The sequence below is a fragment of the Macrobrachium nipponense genome, chromosome 21, assembly GCF_015104395.2.
Source record: "Macrobrachium nipponense isolate FS-2020 chromosome 21, ASM1510439v2, whole genome shotgun sequence".
NCBI lineage: Eukaryota > Metazoa > Arthropoda > Malacostraca > Decapoda > Palaemonidae > Macrobrachium > Macrobrachium nipponense.
This window is the reverse complement of record NC_087212.1, coordinates 43,598,607-43,616,858: the sequence shown is the minus strand read 5'-3', so window position 1 is coordinate 43,616,858 and position 18,252 is coordinate 43,598,607. Positions and strand designations below refer to the sequence as shown.

General features: G+C 37.8%; 1 protein-coding gene across 1 annotated transcript in view; it reads left to right on the top strand.

Annotated features, from left to right (window-relative positions):
* The first annotated feature begins 5,657 nt into the window (after positions 1–5,657).
* Positions 5,658–18,252, top strand: part of LOC135197978 (solute carrier family 66 member 3-like) — a 54,116-nt gene continuing 41,521 nt past the window's right edge. The window contains exons 1-2 of the mRNA XM_064225293.1: positions 5,658–6,119; positions 11,636–11,858. Coding sequence (XP_064081363.1) covers positions 5,968–6,119; positions 11,636–11,858 — 375 coding nt within the window. The 5' untranslated portion in view covers positions 5,658–5,967. The remainder of the gene's footprint in view (positions 6,120–11,635; positions 11,859–18,252) is intronic.

Sequence of the window (18,252 nt, the reverse complement as noted above, 5' to 3'; positions counted from 1 at the left end):
GTACTGAACCACCCTTCAAAAGAACAACCAATCGGCGAAAGGCATTCATCGTTATTTACACATTTTCTTTTCATTCGTTTCTCTCTTACTTTCTCTTTAGCTTTCATTTTATTTCTTCCGTATTCTACATCAGCCTGCTTTTGTTTCCTAATTGTACTTCATAAATGGCCTTTCTTTCCTTGACACATTTTATCTGTTCGCCACTTAAGTCTGCTCACAAACGCAACTTTTAACCCCAGATACCCGCATGAGCTTCTCATATTCTGTAAAGTTACTCATCGCTCACTCTCTATCCAGCTTCTCGCTCTCACTTTCCTGTCCTCCCAGAGAACATCTCTCCAAGATTCACTCAGCACCCGTTCACACCAGGCATTCTAAACCTTCCAATCACAGCCATTATCACCCTGCTCGGTTACTCTGTCCCTCCAAATCCACTTGCATATTATAAGCATGAAAAACTCTTTATGAATAATCTCTTTCATTTTCACCTTGCGATGTTCCTAAAGGAGTTATAGCCTTTAATTAATAATACTTTTTATGGGCATTCTCAGTTTCAGCCGTAGAGCCATCGAGCTACCACATTCTGACTCTCACAAGTGTCCACAGTGCTCTTGAAACCACAAGAACTATCATCTTGCTCTGTATCTCAGAAGAAATCAAGCAATCAATCCGCTCCCGCCCTCCTCCGTTTTTTTTCTTCTTCTTCTCGGTCGTACAGGACGTACACCCATTCCCTATCAGTTCATGAAGTACTAAACATCTGTCTTTTTTCATTAACCAATCCTATTACGAACTTTTCTTCTCTTTTCCACCACAACTAATTGAAACCTTGGACTGAGTATCTTCTCTGCATTCAACACCAGAATTGTGGGTTTGGTGCTGTAGACCAAGTGCCCATGGGCCATCAGGTGTCATTTTAACTGCTTGGAAAGATGAGAATGCCATTGATTGTCCTTGATATCAAATGAAGACTGTCCTTTGCCAGTCTGGGATATCTCCTTCTGAAAGTTATATGCTGTTCTGTGCCAGGCGCTCTTCTGCCCTTGTAATTTTATTTTCTTAATTTACTTCCAACTTTTGCACTTTCATATATTATATATATATATATATATATATATATATATATGTGTGTCGTGTGTGTTGTGGGTGTGTGTGTGTGTGTTTGTGTGTGTTATATGTGTACATGCATTCCGAAATTCGGACAAAGATACATCCATGTTACATGTACTACATATGGTATAGAAGACAATAGTCAGGGTGGCTTGCCCTAGGCTGAGTTATGGCAAGTCTAAACGTAGAGTACGGTATTGTATTTATCAATTTGTAATTCATATCTTTTTTTTCATTGTTAATAAATAATCTCTTCTTTCTCTATTTCCTATGACCGCCTGTTACTTCTTTCTAATGAACACCATAATCTTTGGAAGCGTGAGTTTCAAGTCAGTGGCTCCTGTGGTGGGCTTGTTCCATATAAATGGGGTTCATCTGAATATTGATAACATTTGGCTGAGATTTTCCTGCATGACTGGAACTCTGTTTTTGTATACACTTTTATGGGTGTAATTTATAAACAGCTGAATGTAAGCCAAAAAAAAAGTGAAAAATGCGCTGACGTTTCTTCGGCGCAATAAAGTTGTCTGTACAGTGTATAATGCTGTACGACACTCTCAGCCACGGCTCGACTTGGTATTGATGACTGGAGGGTTGATGATCACCATACCAATTTGCAGCCCTCTAGACTCAGTAGTTCATACGATCTGAGGGCGGACAGAAAAAGTGCTGACAGACAGTCAAAGCCATCTTGGTAGTTTTCTTTTACAGAAAACTAAAAAGCATACTATTAAGTGAAATGCAAAGTGCTTTGTAAGTTCGACTTGAGTGGAGAAGGACGGTCAGGTTGCACAAGCACAAAAATTCCATCTGGTTATTAAAGCGTTGTAAATGAAATATGAAAATAAGATTTTTACAAAAATGCTCGTGTGAATATGTTACTGTAAATCATCATTTATGTGATCAGTGAGGCTTAACGTATCATTTTCTTCTCATAGTTGTCTTCTGTTATAGATAAAAGCATATTAGAAAGTATTTAAATTGTCACTTCAGTGCAACACACACACACACACACACACACTATATATATATATATATATTATATATATAATATATATATATATATATATATATATATGTGTGTGGTGTGTGTGTGTGTGTGTGTGTGTGCGTGTGTGTGTAAATACCTGGCAATATAAGCGCAACAAAATTTAACGTAAGTTGATGCTTTCTCTCTCACCGTCTATCACAGGCAAAGCCTATTGCGTCAAAACACACACATCCACTGACAATCCCAGGTTACGTAAATCTATGGTAGTCGCACTTGTATGGCCTTAGGTTTGACGAACGGGGTCACCTTTGTGGCTTCAGATAATACCACATTCCAAGCGTCCTTGGAGAAGATCTGATCGCGTCTCTCATTCCGAATCACGTAAGTCCCGTCGGCCATGTCTAATAAGCCGGGCGTCGTCTTCTGTTATGCAGAACAGAGTTCAAAATGAACGCTGGGAAATTCTGGGGAATTGACTCGATGTTTCAACAGCATTGTTTGGATGTTTAAGTATGCACTCATGCATGTATGCACACGTAAGCATGAACTAATGCTGTAGCAAAAGAATTGCATGAATGCAGTTCTGTTATTACTTGTACCTGGTAGGGAACTGTGTAATATGTGTGTATGTATGCATACATACACTCCACGAATCCTGCTTCTGGATACTAAATCCTTTCATTGCCATTTTTTTTAGCCATCTATCCAATCTTTATAAGTCTTCTACACTCCTCCATCCTACTAGCATTTCTGAATTAGACTTTTTCACAGGCCCAAATTTTTCCATTCTCTCAATAAGAGCAAACATCTCAAAATACTGCGATGCATCTTTTGTGTGTGTGTGTGTGTTACTCTTATGTTAATCTTTTTACTAATTATTTTACGCCTCTTCACATCTCACCCTGATCATTCTTCTCGCACTACGTAGTACACCCTCAAGCATTTCATCTCTACAGCATTAACCATTTTTCTTTCATTTGCAATCATCTCCCACTTCCCTTCATACTTTCCTTTCTTTGCTCCCTTAGATCATTCAGGTCTCTTCCTAATCTTTTGCCCAAACCCTGTTATCTTTCCTGTATCACCTAATCTGTGACTAGTTTCTGCAATGTCTCTTCACTATCCCCAATCACTTCCATAAGTAATGATGACTTAATTGTTCTACGTACAGTCCCACCTTGGTTTACTTAGACAGTTCAAGTCTCTTCCTAAGCTTTTGCCCGAACCCTGTTACCTTTCCTACATCACTTATTCTCTATCTTCCAAACTCTTCCACTGGTTTTTATAACTTCTCTTCACTATCCCCAGTTATTCCTGTATTATTTGCAAACGTCAGCCACTTCATATCCCATTCATGAGTGTCTTAACTCAAACCCGAAAGAAAGTTTGTGTTTGAATCTAATCATGGGCACCAGGATTACTTTATTTGCTTCTTCATTTGGGTTTATGGCTTTATAGTGACACACACACACACACACACCCATATATATATATATATATATATATATATATATATATATATATATATATATATATATATATATATATATATAGTGTAAGTTGCTCCCTTCCTCTGATGCAGTGCTTACGTGTAAAGAAAGAATAGGTGCACAAGAAATCTAGCCTATCAGGAATAAAAAGAAAAATACATTAGAAAATACTGGATGCCTACAGTCTCTAATAAACCTGAGGTAATGTCAGTATTGTTTATCTGAGGAGTTCAAAAGAAAAGAAATGATATACGTAAATGCAGCGTATAAAGGGAACGTGTTTTCAAGGCGGTCATTAACTCAAAATTCACTTAATCTTTGGGAAAATACAAATACAATACGTACATTACAGTCTTCATATCCTCCAAATTCTTAAGTAACATCTAATTTGAACTGACTTGCTGAAAGTGACGAGCAATTTAACGTATGGAACAGATGAAATTTGATATGAAATCTGGTTACATAATTATAAGAGCGCTTGATATTACTGACCTTGAATAAATACCAGAACTCGTTTTCAACGTCATCTAAGAGATGATGTGAGTCAATCATTAGGCTAAACGGAACACAGGAGGTAGTGTTACTCGGCAAGGAAATGTGAATCAATAGCTAATGAGAACAAAAGAACATAAACGTAGCTGTTGCGTACAATGTAAACTAAGGAACTATGCTAAAAAAAAAAAAAAAAAAGTAAGCACTAACTCCAGGGGTGACTTGAGGACCATCTGATTGAGTGGGGGGCGGGAGCTAAAGGCAATTTTGACCAGCTTAGTAATTTTGACCAAGATGAACTAAATACAATATATAGCCTATAGGTAATGTTATATGTAGATATATATACTGGCATATTTGTTCGCGTATTTTTTTCTCCAATACATAGGTATAGTTAAGTTGGTATAGGCGTATGTATGTGTGTAGGAGCGAGTCATAATTTCTTACATACATATGTGCGCACACACACACACACACACACACACACACACACATATATATATATATATATATTATATATATATACATATACATATATATATATATATATATATATATACATATACACATATACACTATACAATTGTGCATTTAAACAACAAATACTGTTTATTTTTTACCAACTCTAGATCAAGATTAAGGGGGGAGGATTAACCCCGCTCCTCAGTGAGGTCATCCTTACCGAACTCTATACGAAATTCACGGAGATTAAAACTGGGATGCTCCTGATATATTGTTAGAATCTCAAGCTACAACGCAGAGGCAATATGTTGTGCGAATCAGCAATCGTGTCAGATCATTATATCGAAATGGAGTGAAAATGTCCATTTTCATTGTAAAAAAAGAGGGGGGTGGGGCTTAGCACAGACCAATATGTTGACAGGAGCGAGAGTAATAGATATACCAGAAATTGTCATAAGAAGTTACTTCAGTCATATGTATTTTGCTTTAAAGAATTGACTGTAAAGCAATAAAACTATTCAGGTCAGTTTACACCTGCAACGTGTAGGAATTTATTGAAAATTTTATACTATGGACAATGATCTTGAACTCACTGTCACCATTCTTGAATAATAGACAATTTCTTTTTCCTGCCCCACAAGTCAAACATTTTCGAATGTAAGGGAATGGATATTTGCATGTCCACTACAAATTTGTAAAGTAAAAGTAAAATATAAACCCTGTTACAGAAAGGTCCTGCACTTCATAAAAATACGAATGGCCCATTATGAAACCAAAAGAAGAATGCATAAGCATTTTATATGCATCACCAGGAGGCTCTTCTGGAATACAGCTGCCAAGCATTGCGATACATTTTTCATACATTACATCATTAAACTCCGCAAAGGGATTAATGTATGTCAAGTGTTTTATATGCTACTAGGAAATCGAAACTAATATATTTTCCTTTAATAAGGTAGCAAAGATTATTTTTGTAAGTGTTCGAATACAGAGCACTCACTCCGACATCAACTTTGCCTGTAAACAACAAGCAAAGAATTTCATGAAGAAGAATGCTAAGTTGACAAATGGGTCAGGTGGCACTTAACGCTATTCCGCGACCGCTTTCATAATTTTTCGTACGAAAAGGAATGCACTTGAAGAATGCATAATGAATAACAAGTTTAAACATTGCCTCCAGATCGTTGCTAGTATGTTCCAGACACAGAAAATAGATCTTTACTGAACCGCTAATGAAAAAAGACGTGAAAAATGCGGATGATACTTTCTGAAACTCGGCTGTCAAGTTCAAGTGTGTGCCTCTGAGCGCTATTTACCGACGTTGTTGGTTAGCAGAAGCGGCCGCAGTCGACCGGTCATCTCTCCCGAAAGTTGTTGTGCCGTTTGTTGTAGTCCCCCGCGTTCCCATCCCTGTTATATAACATGTCTGCCTTAGTAAATATCATAAAACTCTTCTGTGATGTGACGACGATAGGCCTGTGTGGTTTTATGAAAATTCCCCAGATCCATACCATTATTAAAGCGAAATCAACTAGGGGTCTGAGCTTGGCCAGCTTGCTACTGGAACTGACGAGGTAAGCCGAACTACTGTAAGTTGTTCGTGCCTATTCTAGCGTTTACTATTTCTGCATGAGATGTTAGGCTCGGGCACAAGGGTGAAGATCAATGGATGTCTACCGTAGGCCTGGGTTAAGCTAGGTATAGGCTACGCTGTTGTATTTGGTTCTCTGGTTACCTAGGTAATGTTACTAGGCTAGGTAGGTACCTAGGTATACCTAGGGCTATAGTCCGCAGCGCAAGTAGAGTAGTCGGTAGTAATTACGTCCTTCTATTTAGACAGCCGATAATTAACAATAAATGACCTCATCAGGCATCAAGCATGAACAATGAATGACCCTCTATGCCGAAAGCATTTAGGTTAGACAAACTATGGGTACAGTAACTTTTGGAGGCTACAATAGGCTGAGGGAATGCATGGGAGGGAGAAGCCTTGACCTTATATAGGTTAGGCATAACCTAGGAAGTCGCTACCTAAGAGACTTGGCAAGGTTACGTTTGAATTAGGTATTTCTGGTCTTATTTGCATTCCCTTGACATTCATACAGTATTGGGGTGTTAATTTATTTACTAGGTAGCTAGTTCCACAAAGCCTCTCAATTTTCTATATACCTAGGTAGGTACCTTCCCTTCCGTTTAATATGCCCTTAAAGTGTAAATTATTTCTTGTGATGAATACAGTTTTTCTTAAGAAGAGTACACATTTAGTAGAAAGTAAGAAGAGACGTATGATAAGGGCTGGGTCGTTATTCATTATCATGTTAATAACATTGCTTATGATTATTCTTGTTGTGATGATCAGAATTCTGATGACAATTACCCTGTATTTGGTGTGAGGTATGAATACCAATGCATGTGTTGAGAATAAAGGCAAGTGTTGTAGTTCAAGCTCTTTCTGTGTTTATCTGGGTAGATCATGGAATAAGTAAAATGTTTGGTAAACCTTGGAAGAGGTGTAACTTGCAGGAATTTGAATCAGTCATGTTCCTGTGTTAGTGGAATGCCATTCTGTGCTTGTCTGTGATATACTTTTGTATCACAAAATTATGATAGAATTTTATTATAACTGCTTGTGACAAATATAGATATTATTATAACTGATCAGGGCTGGATAATCTGAAAATGATGAAAATTGGAAAAGAAAATTGACCTGATGTTAATAGTAAGAAATTTTATGTTAGCCAAAGTAACCCAGGTTTCATTAAAATATTTTTTTCAGTTTCTTTAAAAATGTCATATTTTCTTTACAACTTCAAAATGTCTAATTATTTATTAAGTATCACAGTTCTCTTACATATTTACTGCAATTTAATCAAATAATCTATATAAATAACTTCAAGAAAATTTTACAAATTTGTCCTTATTAACTGTTTATAAATGGATGCATATGACATACATAGTTAGCAGGTTAGTGTTAATTTTTTATTGAGATGAAAATAAAACTAGGCCTTTATTTTTATAGTTTGGTAGTCAGCATGCTTACAATACAGTACAAATTCTGCACTGCATTATCTAGTGCTAGTGGTTTCAAATGAGAGATTGTGCACTTGTACAGTAGAGTATTGAAATTGCATCAAGTTGTATATGGATTTTCATTTATTGTCAGAAGCTTTCGTTCTGTACAGTATACGAGAAGTCTGTCAATCTCCACAGATAATTTTAAGTTGTCTTTTTGATGATGCTTGCTTTGTGTACATTTTGCAAACAAAATTCAAAACAATAAGTGGAAAGTCCATTAAGGGTTTGAAAATTCTAGGTACTTCTTTACTGCTGGCCATGAGTTTATGGTTAACTTGCATTCCATTATTATCAATCACAATGGAGTGTTTTGTATTCCCAAATGTATTTTGGGTGAAAAAATAGGCTTACATTTGAAGTTACTGTAAGCTACCTCCTGTATGAAAAGTTTTGTTTACCTCAAATACAAATTAATGTCTTTTATGAACCACAGAATGCCAATCAAAGTATGATGAAAGAGTTAAGTAAGAATACTGTTAAATAAAAAGGAATAAAAATGGTCTGTGTTCACCATAACCTATGTTTGTCCCCCTTCCCATTCAAATGAGGGTTTTTGTTGTCAATGTCAAGAGCTATCAGCTCTCATGACAACAATGTGGGATCTGTTGGGGATAGTGGTTGAACCATTCCTGGTAGAGAGTGAAGCCTCTGGACAGAGACTGATATGGAGACGAGGAATGTGGCGATGGCTCCAAGTGACGAAGTCAAAATGCAATGAGAGGCAGGATGAATGTGTGATAGGGATGGATGAGACAATGGTATTTTTAAAGAGGGTTGAAGAATGATGTCTGCGAGACTTTTCATAGTAATTGGTCATAAAATTAATTGTTCTTCAACATCTCCATGTCTAGCCATATACGTATACACATGTACATAGTGCAGGCACAGTAGTGCAGCTCCATGAACTCCAAGGGTTGACTTCGTGGCAAACAGTTAATGACTTCTTCAGACCTTACGAGATTGCCCTAAAGGCAATTGGTGGTGAACATCTTAGGAGCTTTTGAATTATCTAGCAACTTGTCCTTAGCCTTTTGTACATTGGTGGCTCACTGACTCTTTAGCAGCTCAACAACACCCTCTTCATCAAACCTGACCTCAGGCGACAACCTTACAACATCCTCGTAGATGTTCTCAAAGGAAGGAAAGTCTTAGCAGTTGTGTACATGTTGAGGCCATATCTAGAAACTAGGCTTCATTCCAAGTATTGCCAATTAATTCAGACACAATCTTAATATTAAGGAGTCTCATACCCCATTATTGCTCTATCAAGGCAGCTACAAGAAATTATTCCTAGCTCATGCCAGCAATAGTAGGCCTTATGTTTAGAGATGTTCCCTAGGTCCAAAGGTCAGATAGAGTATGTAGTGGTGTTGGGAAGCAAATAAAAAAAAAGTTTTTGTCCATTACCCTAGTGTTGCTTAAAGCTATCTTTGAGCCTACAACTGTTTTGAATGTTATTCTGTCTGGAAAATTGCATAATGACTGGCAAAACACACCCATGCCTTGGTAAATCCTCTCAGTGCATTCTCTTACTGGTAAATCAGTCCATTTCTCTTTAGATTTTCTGATGTAGTAAATCATTACTTTCTCTTATTGGTTAATTAGTAGGGGCCTCATTAAATCTCCTTCAACATTGGAAAGCAGCACAAGGGCAGTAGAGCCCCAAGCAGCCATTATTCCAGGTGTCCATATCTTGTTTTTCAATATAAGTCTTTGTTCCCATGGAGATACAAACCATTTTTATGCAGTACTGGTTCTTCAAAGTTTTCATAGAGTGCAATTTCAGACACATTTTGGGTTGGCGTGCAAGGCTATTAACCTAAGGATTGAGTCGTCTACATAAAAGGCGATGATTTTTTTTTCATAGGAACAAATGCCAAATTTTTTAAGTATATGTAATTTGTATTTTTCCTGGGTACACAAACCAGCCTTTTTATCATAAGCCAACCTCAGACAGACCACGTCCTTGTAGTTCCTGATGCAGAAGGAAAATGTGTCAGCATATTACAGATAAGGGGTGTGTTTTTCCAACTCATTACCCAACCTCCAATAACTATTGCACCTTGATATCTAGTTTCAATGACCAATTTCTTGCTTTTGCTGGGTCATACTCTTACATAAAAGGCTCTGTTTTGTATATGAAAAATGAATACTATTACTTTAAATACTTGTTTTGCACCTTTACCTTTTTAAAGACTTCAGACATGACATTGTCAGGCCATAGCACTTCCAACATTTGCTAGTTGTATCATGCACATCCTGCCAGGTGAATAGTCATCAGGGGTTTTCAAAGCCAGCATTTAGGTTTTCATTGGCTGCCTGAATTCAAGTGCTGCAATGAAAAAAAACATCATCTTTGAATATTGGCACTCTTGTATTATTTCCAGATCTTTGTTAATATGGTCATTCATGAGATTTCCTCAAAATATGATTCTTGAGATTTCATACTTATATAAAAATAATGTAATTAATAACAGTGAATACGTATCTTTGTTTAACACGATCCGGTTTTATGGTGCTTGTCTAGAGCAATAAAATCAGTGATTTATGGCACCATAACGGGCCAAGTTTTGGTTTTTGGTGCCATAAGGTGCCAATAATAAAGTTATGGCGCCATAACATACCTAACAGAGGCTCCATTAACCAAAACTCGGCGCCATAAATTGTCGAGTTGTGGTTGATGGAGGTTTTCGCTTATCGGCACCCCGCTGATAACTGGGGACTGCCTGTATTCATGATTGTCACTTAATGAAGATAATTGTACAAACTTGTAGTTTGACAAGATGTGTAAGATACTTGGGTAGTGGAAAGGTGGAACGATGACAGTGGCTGTTAGATGTCAATTCAGTGAAAGTAAATAATGTTGATTTTGTTTTACCTAAAGAAGACAAAATATGTAAATGTATGCAATTGTGGCTCTTTCCTTGCATAAATTGCCATTTTAATATTTAATATGACCACTGGTAAATCACTTATGATTGTGGTTTGATGAAATGGTCAGGGAGAAAAAAATTAATGGTAATATTTGTGTAAGCAACAAAAAAAACCATATATGTAACACATTATCAAGGGATAAAAATTTTGGCTGTTTACTTTATGCAAGGGTAGTTCCAAGATGCTAACAGCCTTCAAAGTGTGAAGCTTGGTGTGGAAATATAGACGATTCTAATAGTATATTCAGAAAGCGGCAGCTCACCTCATATGTGTAAGGTATTTGGAAGTTCACTGGGGAAAAGAGATATTAGTGAGAGTGATTGTTCAGTGTTAATGTTAGACCCATAAAAACAAATAGGGATTAAAAATACTGAAGTACAACATCAGTGTCCCAGGGTTTGGAAGTCACGTAAAGCCGTTGGTCCCGTTGCTGAATAACCACTGGTTCCATGCAACGTAAAAACGCCATACAAACAAACAAATCAGTGTCCCAGGGATTAAAGCTTACAAGGACTTTGTGACCATTTTCTTCAACATCAATACCAAAGGAGGCTTCTAATGACAAGCCTTCAATATGCAAGGAAGGAAGCAAGCACTAGGCCAGGTTAAGGCAACTTTCAGGAGTCCTGCAGTTCCCTGTCTAATTTAATGAGTATAAAGGACATCTATGTACAATATATATCTTGCAGGGTAATCGGTGAAAACTTAATTGCTACCCTCAGTGATATGGCACTAGGTGCTCTTAGCATTAATAATCAAGTAAATGATTTTAGTTGAAATATGTGAGGTTGTATCCACAAGGATTGTTGCTAAACACTTTTGTCTTTTATTAAGTGTTTGCTAATGTTAATTACTGTGTTATTTGATTATGTAAGCTGTTCATGTGATAGTTGATTTACTTGTTTATTGCAGAAGTTATTTATTTAGTATTTATTCACTTTATTTGCTTAAATATGTATTTGTCATTTTATTGTATGTATGTATATTTTCCAGCTAATTACAGTCTCATGACCGACCATGTGAATTGACTGTGCTCTCATTTGTGCTGTGAGCTGAATGACTTTTTTCTCTTCTATTTCAGTTATACAATTATGCTGAGTTACAACATATATTCAGCATATCCCCTCATTAACTATTTTGAGTATCCACTCATGGTTCTTCAAGATGTTGTTATGTTGGCAGTATTTCTTTCCTTCAATGGCATGTTGTCTCCCTCTGTTATTCTCCCAGCAGCTGCAGCTTCATACTTTGCTTATGCAATTTCCTCAGGAATGCTTCCTCATGCATTAATAACAACTTTGGTGGTAAGTGTTTTTGTTTACTTTTCATTTCATATTTTATGCTTCATTATGAGTACTATTGCCTAGCAAACAACAAGAACTTTAGTTGGCTTCTTTTTAATAAAGAGTACATGGGTTGCTACTTGATGTTCAGACTTAGAGTAAATTTTCATTCCTTAATTTTTTAGTCAGCTTTGTTTAAAAATTCATGAGCCTTCACTCATCCTTTTTTAGTACACTTAAAGAGCTTTTTTTTTTAATCTGTGAAAGGTTTATCAAGATATTTATTTACACCTTGGTTATTGCAATGAAACCTTTTGTGTGTTATACATACCTAAGTACAAGCCATAGTTTTTTGTACATATAGCCTTAATATGTTTCTTGCAAAGAACTATTGCTGGCAATTTTTTTTATATCTTTGACTTAACCCTTAGGAGCCAGGCTAAAAAACATTATGCAGCACCCTAGACTAGGCAAACTGAGGTCGGCCAATTTAAGGGGAAAAAATGCATCAATGGAAAGAGGAAGACATGCAAATGCACTTGGTGTAAGAAAAATATTCTATAAATTCTCCCTATCTTCCACGGAAAGTTGAAAGTGACTATTTACAACCCATTTTTGGGCCTCTTTTACAATACAATCGTAAGTTTTCCAAGTTATACATGTTTTTCTAATAATTTATTTTATTTTATTTTGTAAAATAATAAATTCTGAGTATGGTATATATATTTGTTGTAAAATATTTACATAAATTTACTAAGATCAAAGATGCAGTAACTTTTTTTTATTATACATAGTTTTTTCTAATACTACTTCTTTGCACTTTTCTTTGCAAAATTAAAAATATAACTGTCATACTATCATAAAAGATAAGAACTAAAACCAACAGCAATGCCTGGGTGTATTTATGAGTAAAAAAATAAAAAGACATCGAGGGAGAAAGAGAAGCACATGTCCTCTTGAATTCAAGATCACAACAATTCATGAGCTGCCTGAGATCGTTGATCTGAGCCAGTCTAAAATTTGCCATTAGTGAATTTATAGGCTGGGAAAGTAATGGAACTTCTTTCCCACACAATTCCTCCAAATTGAGGGCGTGTAATATTGATGCTCACTATGAGTGAATCTGCCCACCACTCAAAACTTGTTTTGTTACTCATGTGATGGTAGCCATCCATTAAGGGTTCAGAACAATTCCCTTTTTTCGCTTGACTTTTCAATTTCATTTCAGTCTTCTCTTTTGAAGACAGAGTTTTCAGTTTGAAACTTGAATTAACACATATCATTTTGTAAGATGCATAGAACTAGGTCAAGATTATAATATGACTAGCTGACCAACCCGGTGCTGCCTGGGAAATCTCTGATTACAACCAATAAACTCTCTCTCTCTCTCTCTCTCTCTCTCTCTCTCTCTCTCTCTCTCCTGTTAAGATAGTTGCTTCTCACCCCCTCTTCCTATTGAGGCTAAATTTGGATTTCAGGAGAGTCACTAATCATTTCACCTCAAAAACTGTGGATTAGACACTAATATCTGTTGTTTTCAGGTATTATTACACATCACCCCTTACCATCCCCCCCTTCCTACTAGGGCTGAACTTAGACTTGAAGGACATTGGGAGCATCACTATTCATCTCAGCAACCTTGAAAACTATGGAATAGACACTAATATCTGTTGTTTTCGGTTATTGTTACGTCCCCCCCCCCCTTCGCACCTCATCTCAGCTCCCTCCATATTGTGCCTGAACTTGGACTTAATGGCCATTGGGATGGTCACAATTCTTCTCAGTGACCTCAAAAACTATGGATTAAACACTAATTTAGGTCATTTTAGTTATTTTTTTTTACATTTCTTCCCCTTCTCACCTCCCCTTTCAGAGCTGAACTTGAACTTGAGGGTATCAGGAATATCACTATTCTCCTCAGTGACCTCAAAAACTATGGATTAGACACTGATATCTTGTCATTTTGGTTATTTTGACATTTCACCCCCCCCCCCCCCCCCCCCCCCCCCCCTCCCCTCCTAATCATGGTGCTGAACTTGGACTTGAAGGCCCTCGGGAGTGTCACTGTGTGGAACATACATGCACACATCTATTTTTATATATACTATTGATTACAAGAATTTTCCCCTATAAGACTTTAGCACCTTATACGTACTATATCTGAGTGAAGCAGAGGTATGCTTTCCTCTAGTTGGTTGGTCCATTTGTAACAGATTGATGGCCTTCAAGGAAATTGAGGGATCCTAAGGATGAATTTGGATAAATATCTTTGATTTATACAATCTTTTTATCAGGATTCTTTATTGACCCCATTCCATAAATTGAACTTAACTTATGATTCAGGAAATACATTTGAAAACAACAAAGGAGACTTGTCAGAATCAAATAAGGAAGTTAATAAGTACACATTACTAAATTTTAGTCTTGCATGCAAGAAAAATAGTTTTTATAACATTGTATGGCCACTCTTCCTGATGCAGTTACCCATCATCTTTTTGTATCTACCAACAAACTGAAAATGAAAAGATTGGGGAAGAGAAAATATGAAAAATGCATGTTCCTATGAAGATACAAACCTGAAGTATTTTAGGATATACTCTGGGGTACAAGCTGGTTCAGTCATTAAAGCTTGGTAATAAGGAAGTAAAATAGAGATAGGTAAGGTGAAGGGATTGGATTCACCACCCACTTACCTGACATATAACCCTAACCATTGTTTCTCCTGTTCTTGATTCATCTATGTAACTGATATTGTACAGAACTTGATTTTGGTTTAAAAAGTTATTACAGTATTAAAAGTTTTTTTTTTTTAGTGTCAGTATTATAAATATTTTTTCTTGTGTATTGTGGTTATTTGTATGTCACATATAGTATAACAAGGATTTGAGCATCTTTGTTTCTCTTGCTTTTGGGAACCTATACCTTTATATAAGTTATGGCTATGTGAAGTCTTATTTGACTTGATTGTAACCCCTGTATGATTGTTCACACAAGATATTAAGTCTTTGTCTTTATGTTAAGGCTTTAGGTTTGTGTTATAGAAAGAAAATCTGATTTATGAACATTAGCCTATAAAGCCTTGCACTGGGACATTGTCAGCCATTCAATGCTCAGACAGTGAAAAGGGGTAGTACACATGTGTAGTTGGATTTCCTGGAGAGCAAGATGGATGAAAGGAAGTGAGCATGGTGGAAAAGTAAAAGGTTGCAGGTGTAAGAAAGGGCCAAAGAGAGGCTAAAAACTACCTTGCACTAACAGCACTACCTCCCTATGGGGATGAGAAACCAAAGCTGTAATTGTTAAGAGTTTTTCTGCAGGTATGGATTGTTCATGTAAACTTCTCCAGTAGGAGCACTTCTGTAATGTCATATATACTTTCTGTTTTGTTCATGAAACTTACCTGTCAGATATATATAGCTGTATTTTCCGAATCCGACAGAAATTTAAACACTTACGACACACGCAGTGGGAGTCAGGTGGTTAGTACCCATTCCCGCCGCTGGGAGGCGGGTATCAGGAATCATTCCCATTTTCTATGCATAATTTTTCTGTCGCCGGTGCTGAAAACACCTGTTTTCAGTACCTCCGTCTTAGGATTTTGGAAACTTCATTGCCGCTAAGTATCCTAATTGTCTTTTGAATTATTTACTTGGATTGTGGCTAGGCATACGCTATCTTAAATTGATTTGAATTTGATTCATTTTTGCATAAAATATCTGAATCTAGTTAGGCTAGTTTCAGACGGGTTGTCTGCAAAGATAGGGTGTGGCTACCGAAAGCTTCGGTAGATTCGCACTTGGTATGTACGAGGGGTATGGGTCTTGCTTCTTTGTTGAGATTTGTCATGTAAGGAGTGTGAGACTTTGTCTATTCCGTAAGGAAGACGTATGATTCGTTATGTACGCATTAATCAGTAAACATGTCTAATTCCGTAAGGAAGACGTATGATTCGTATGTACGCAATTAATCAGTAACAAAAGTCAGGGTAGTGAACCTGCTAACCTCCTGTAGACTTTATTTTGCATAACCCTGTAGTTAATGGATACGGGCTATGTATATGTCTACGAGAGGTGCTCGCTCTCCTTCATTGCTGTGAAGTGCTACTTCTGTATGTTACTCCTAACCCTGCAGTGTTGCCTTCGGGCCCTAAGCAGTGTCTGTAGAGAAATTGCCCTTTCTCTGATACTCTTTCGATTCGTAAAAGTGAAGTGCAGTAAGTGCAGTGATACCCCTTGTGTAGTGGAGGGTGCGTCAGATCGGCCGTTCGTTTCGCCTCTAGGCCGGGACCTCTGCTTGACTCCCAGAACCAGGGAGAAAGCATGTCGAAAGCCGAAGGAGGGTTACGAGGAACCCCCACCGATCTGGCGTGCCTTCGGCAGTTTCTGATGAAAATCCCCAGACTGCCTAAGTGCGTGCACGTGCACGAATCCTGAAGGATTGCTTCTCGTCCTCCGAAGCGTCCTCCCGCGCAGGGTTGGAGCTTTCGGATGGACTCGCGCCTCTAAATAGAAGCTTTATAGAAGAGGACGCTTCACGTCCTCTCTCTCTCTCTCTCTCGTTATGCGGTGTCGCCTGGCTGAACGTTTCTGTTGAACTCTTCAAGCTCTTGTTTCAGATTTGGGCTTAAAGAATTTTTACCTCTACCTTCGATGATACCTTCTACCTCACCTGCGAAGAATGTGAAGTAGGCAGTGCTTCGGAGGAAGCTTAAAGTGAACAGACAACTTCTTCTTCGAAACCCAGCAAGACATCGGGTTTCGTGAATTCAAGAGGTCTCTGTCAATTAATATTGCTTTTCGCATAGGTGGATGGAGTTAAGGAAAGCTCAAGGGAAGTTCTCGTTTGCTCTACCGCAAGCTTTGCCTTTCTGCCAATAAATTTAAGTTGCCACTACCGCAGTCAGACTTTGCGATAAGGCAGTTACGGGTTATAAAGGCTCGATGTCCTGCACGTCAGGACTCTCGCAACGTTCAGTAGGATTCTTGCAAAGGCACTCATCAAAAGTACGCTCTTCAGGAAAGCGCAAGACAGGACTTCCTTTGCCATACTGCCAATAAATTTTAAGCTTTAGCAGGCATTAGTTGTGATACGGGAGAGGAAGCTGGTTGGAGAGTTTCTTCCTCTTCCCAGGATAATTTTGCCAGCTTTTTAGCCCATCTGAAAGGGCTTTTCAGATGATAGTTTTTTGTTAGTTCCTAGTCTGGACTACGCTGCCGAATTGAACATCGTCGTTCTACCTGACGTAAGCCCAGTCTCTTAACAGGATTCTTGCCCCTTCCTCGTTTGAGACGGGAATCGGAAATAAAATGCTCGACTTCCTGGATTACGTTTTGTCAATTCAGTGACTTTCCCCCATTGACAATATACTATCGTTTTGTCAAGTAAGTGGGTATCCCCTCATTGACAAAATATCTCTTTGTCCCGTAAATGGGTTAGTTCTCATTGACAAACATCTCATTAACTTGATATTGCGTAAGCGAACAAGCTCTTATTGACAAGATTCGGAAGAGCTCTCATTCGTCATTCGCAGACTCGTACAAGAAATAGACTTGTAGACTACGTCAATGAACCCTTATGTCCAATAACATAAGAAGCTTGAGCTGACTGCTTCGATTCTCCTAAGTTTTGTTCATGAAACTTGCCTGTCAGATATGTATGTAGCTGTATTTCCGAATTCAGCTATATATATGTCTACCATGTAAGTATGAACAAACTTTATTGTGATATAATTTCATATTTTGCCTTGCGTTATTTTATTTCTGGTTGGTTCAAGTCATATACGCTTGCTGTAGTTACCTCTTCGGATGGCAACCGAGAGGTCTATGGTCCATTTTAAGGACATTTAATCGTTACTCCCTGCAGCCTTCCAGGAGTTTCCGATTTATCTTTTACCGTTGTATGGTAGTGTTCTGACGACACAAACGCATCTATATATTTAGCGTTTTCTGTTTCGCTTAAATATACCAGCTTGAGAGTCTATGCTAAAAATAAGGGACCTTTTTCTTCATAGAATAGGGTAGCTGGCAACCCAGGCATAAAGTTAAGAGACGACGATGACGGACGATCGTAAGCTGCTGCTGTCACTGTCCTCTCCTCCAGTCCAAACGAGCCAGTACCAGCTCGTTCGCTGTCATGCGCTATAGGTTACGTCTCTCTCTCCTGCGGGATTGACTGACTAACCGTATCTCTGTGCTGGCAGTTACGTCTCTCTCTCTCCTGCGGGATTGACTGACTAACTGTATCTCTGCCCTACAATCACGGACTTTAGCTTAAGATTGAGGGATTTCTTACATGAATGAATAAACATTGCATTCGTTTGGCCTTAATATGTCCTACAGAGATATCTTACTCCTTTCGGTGCTCGTTACCGCACGGTATAGGACTACGAGTCTACCACAACATTGCACTATTATAT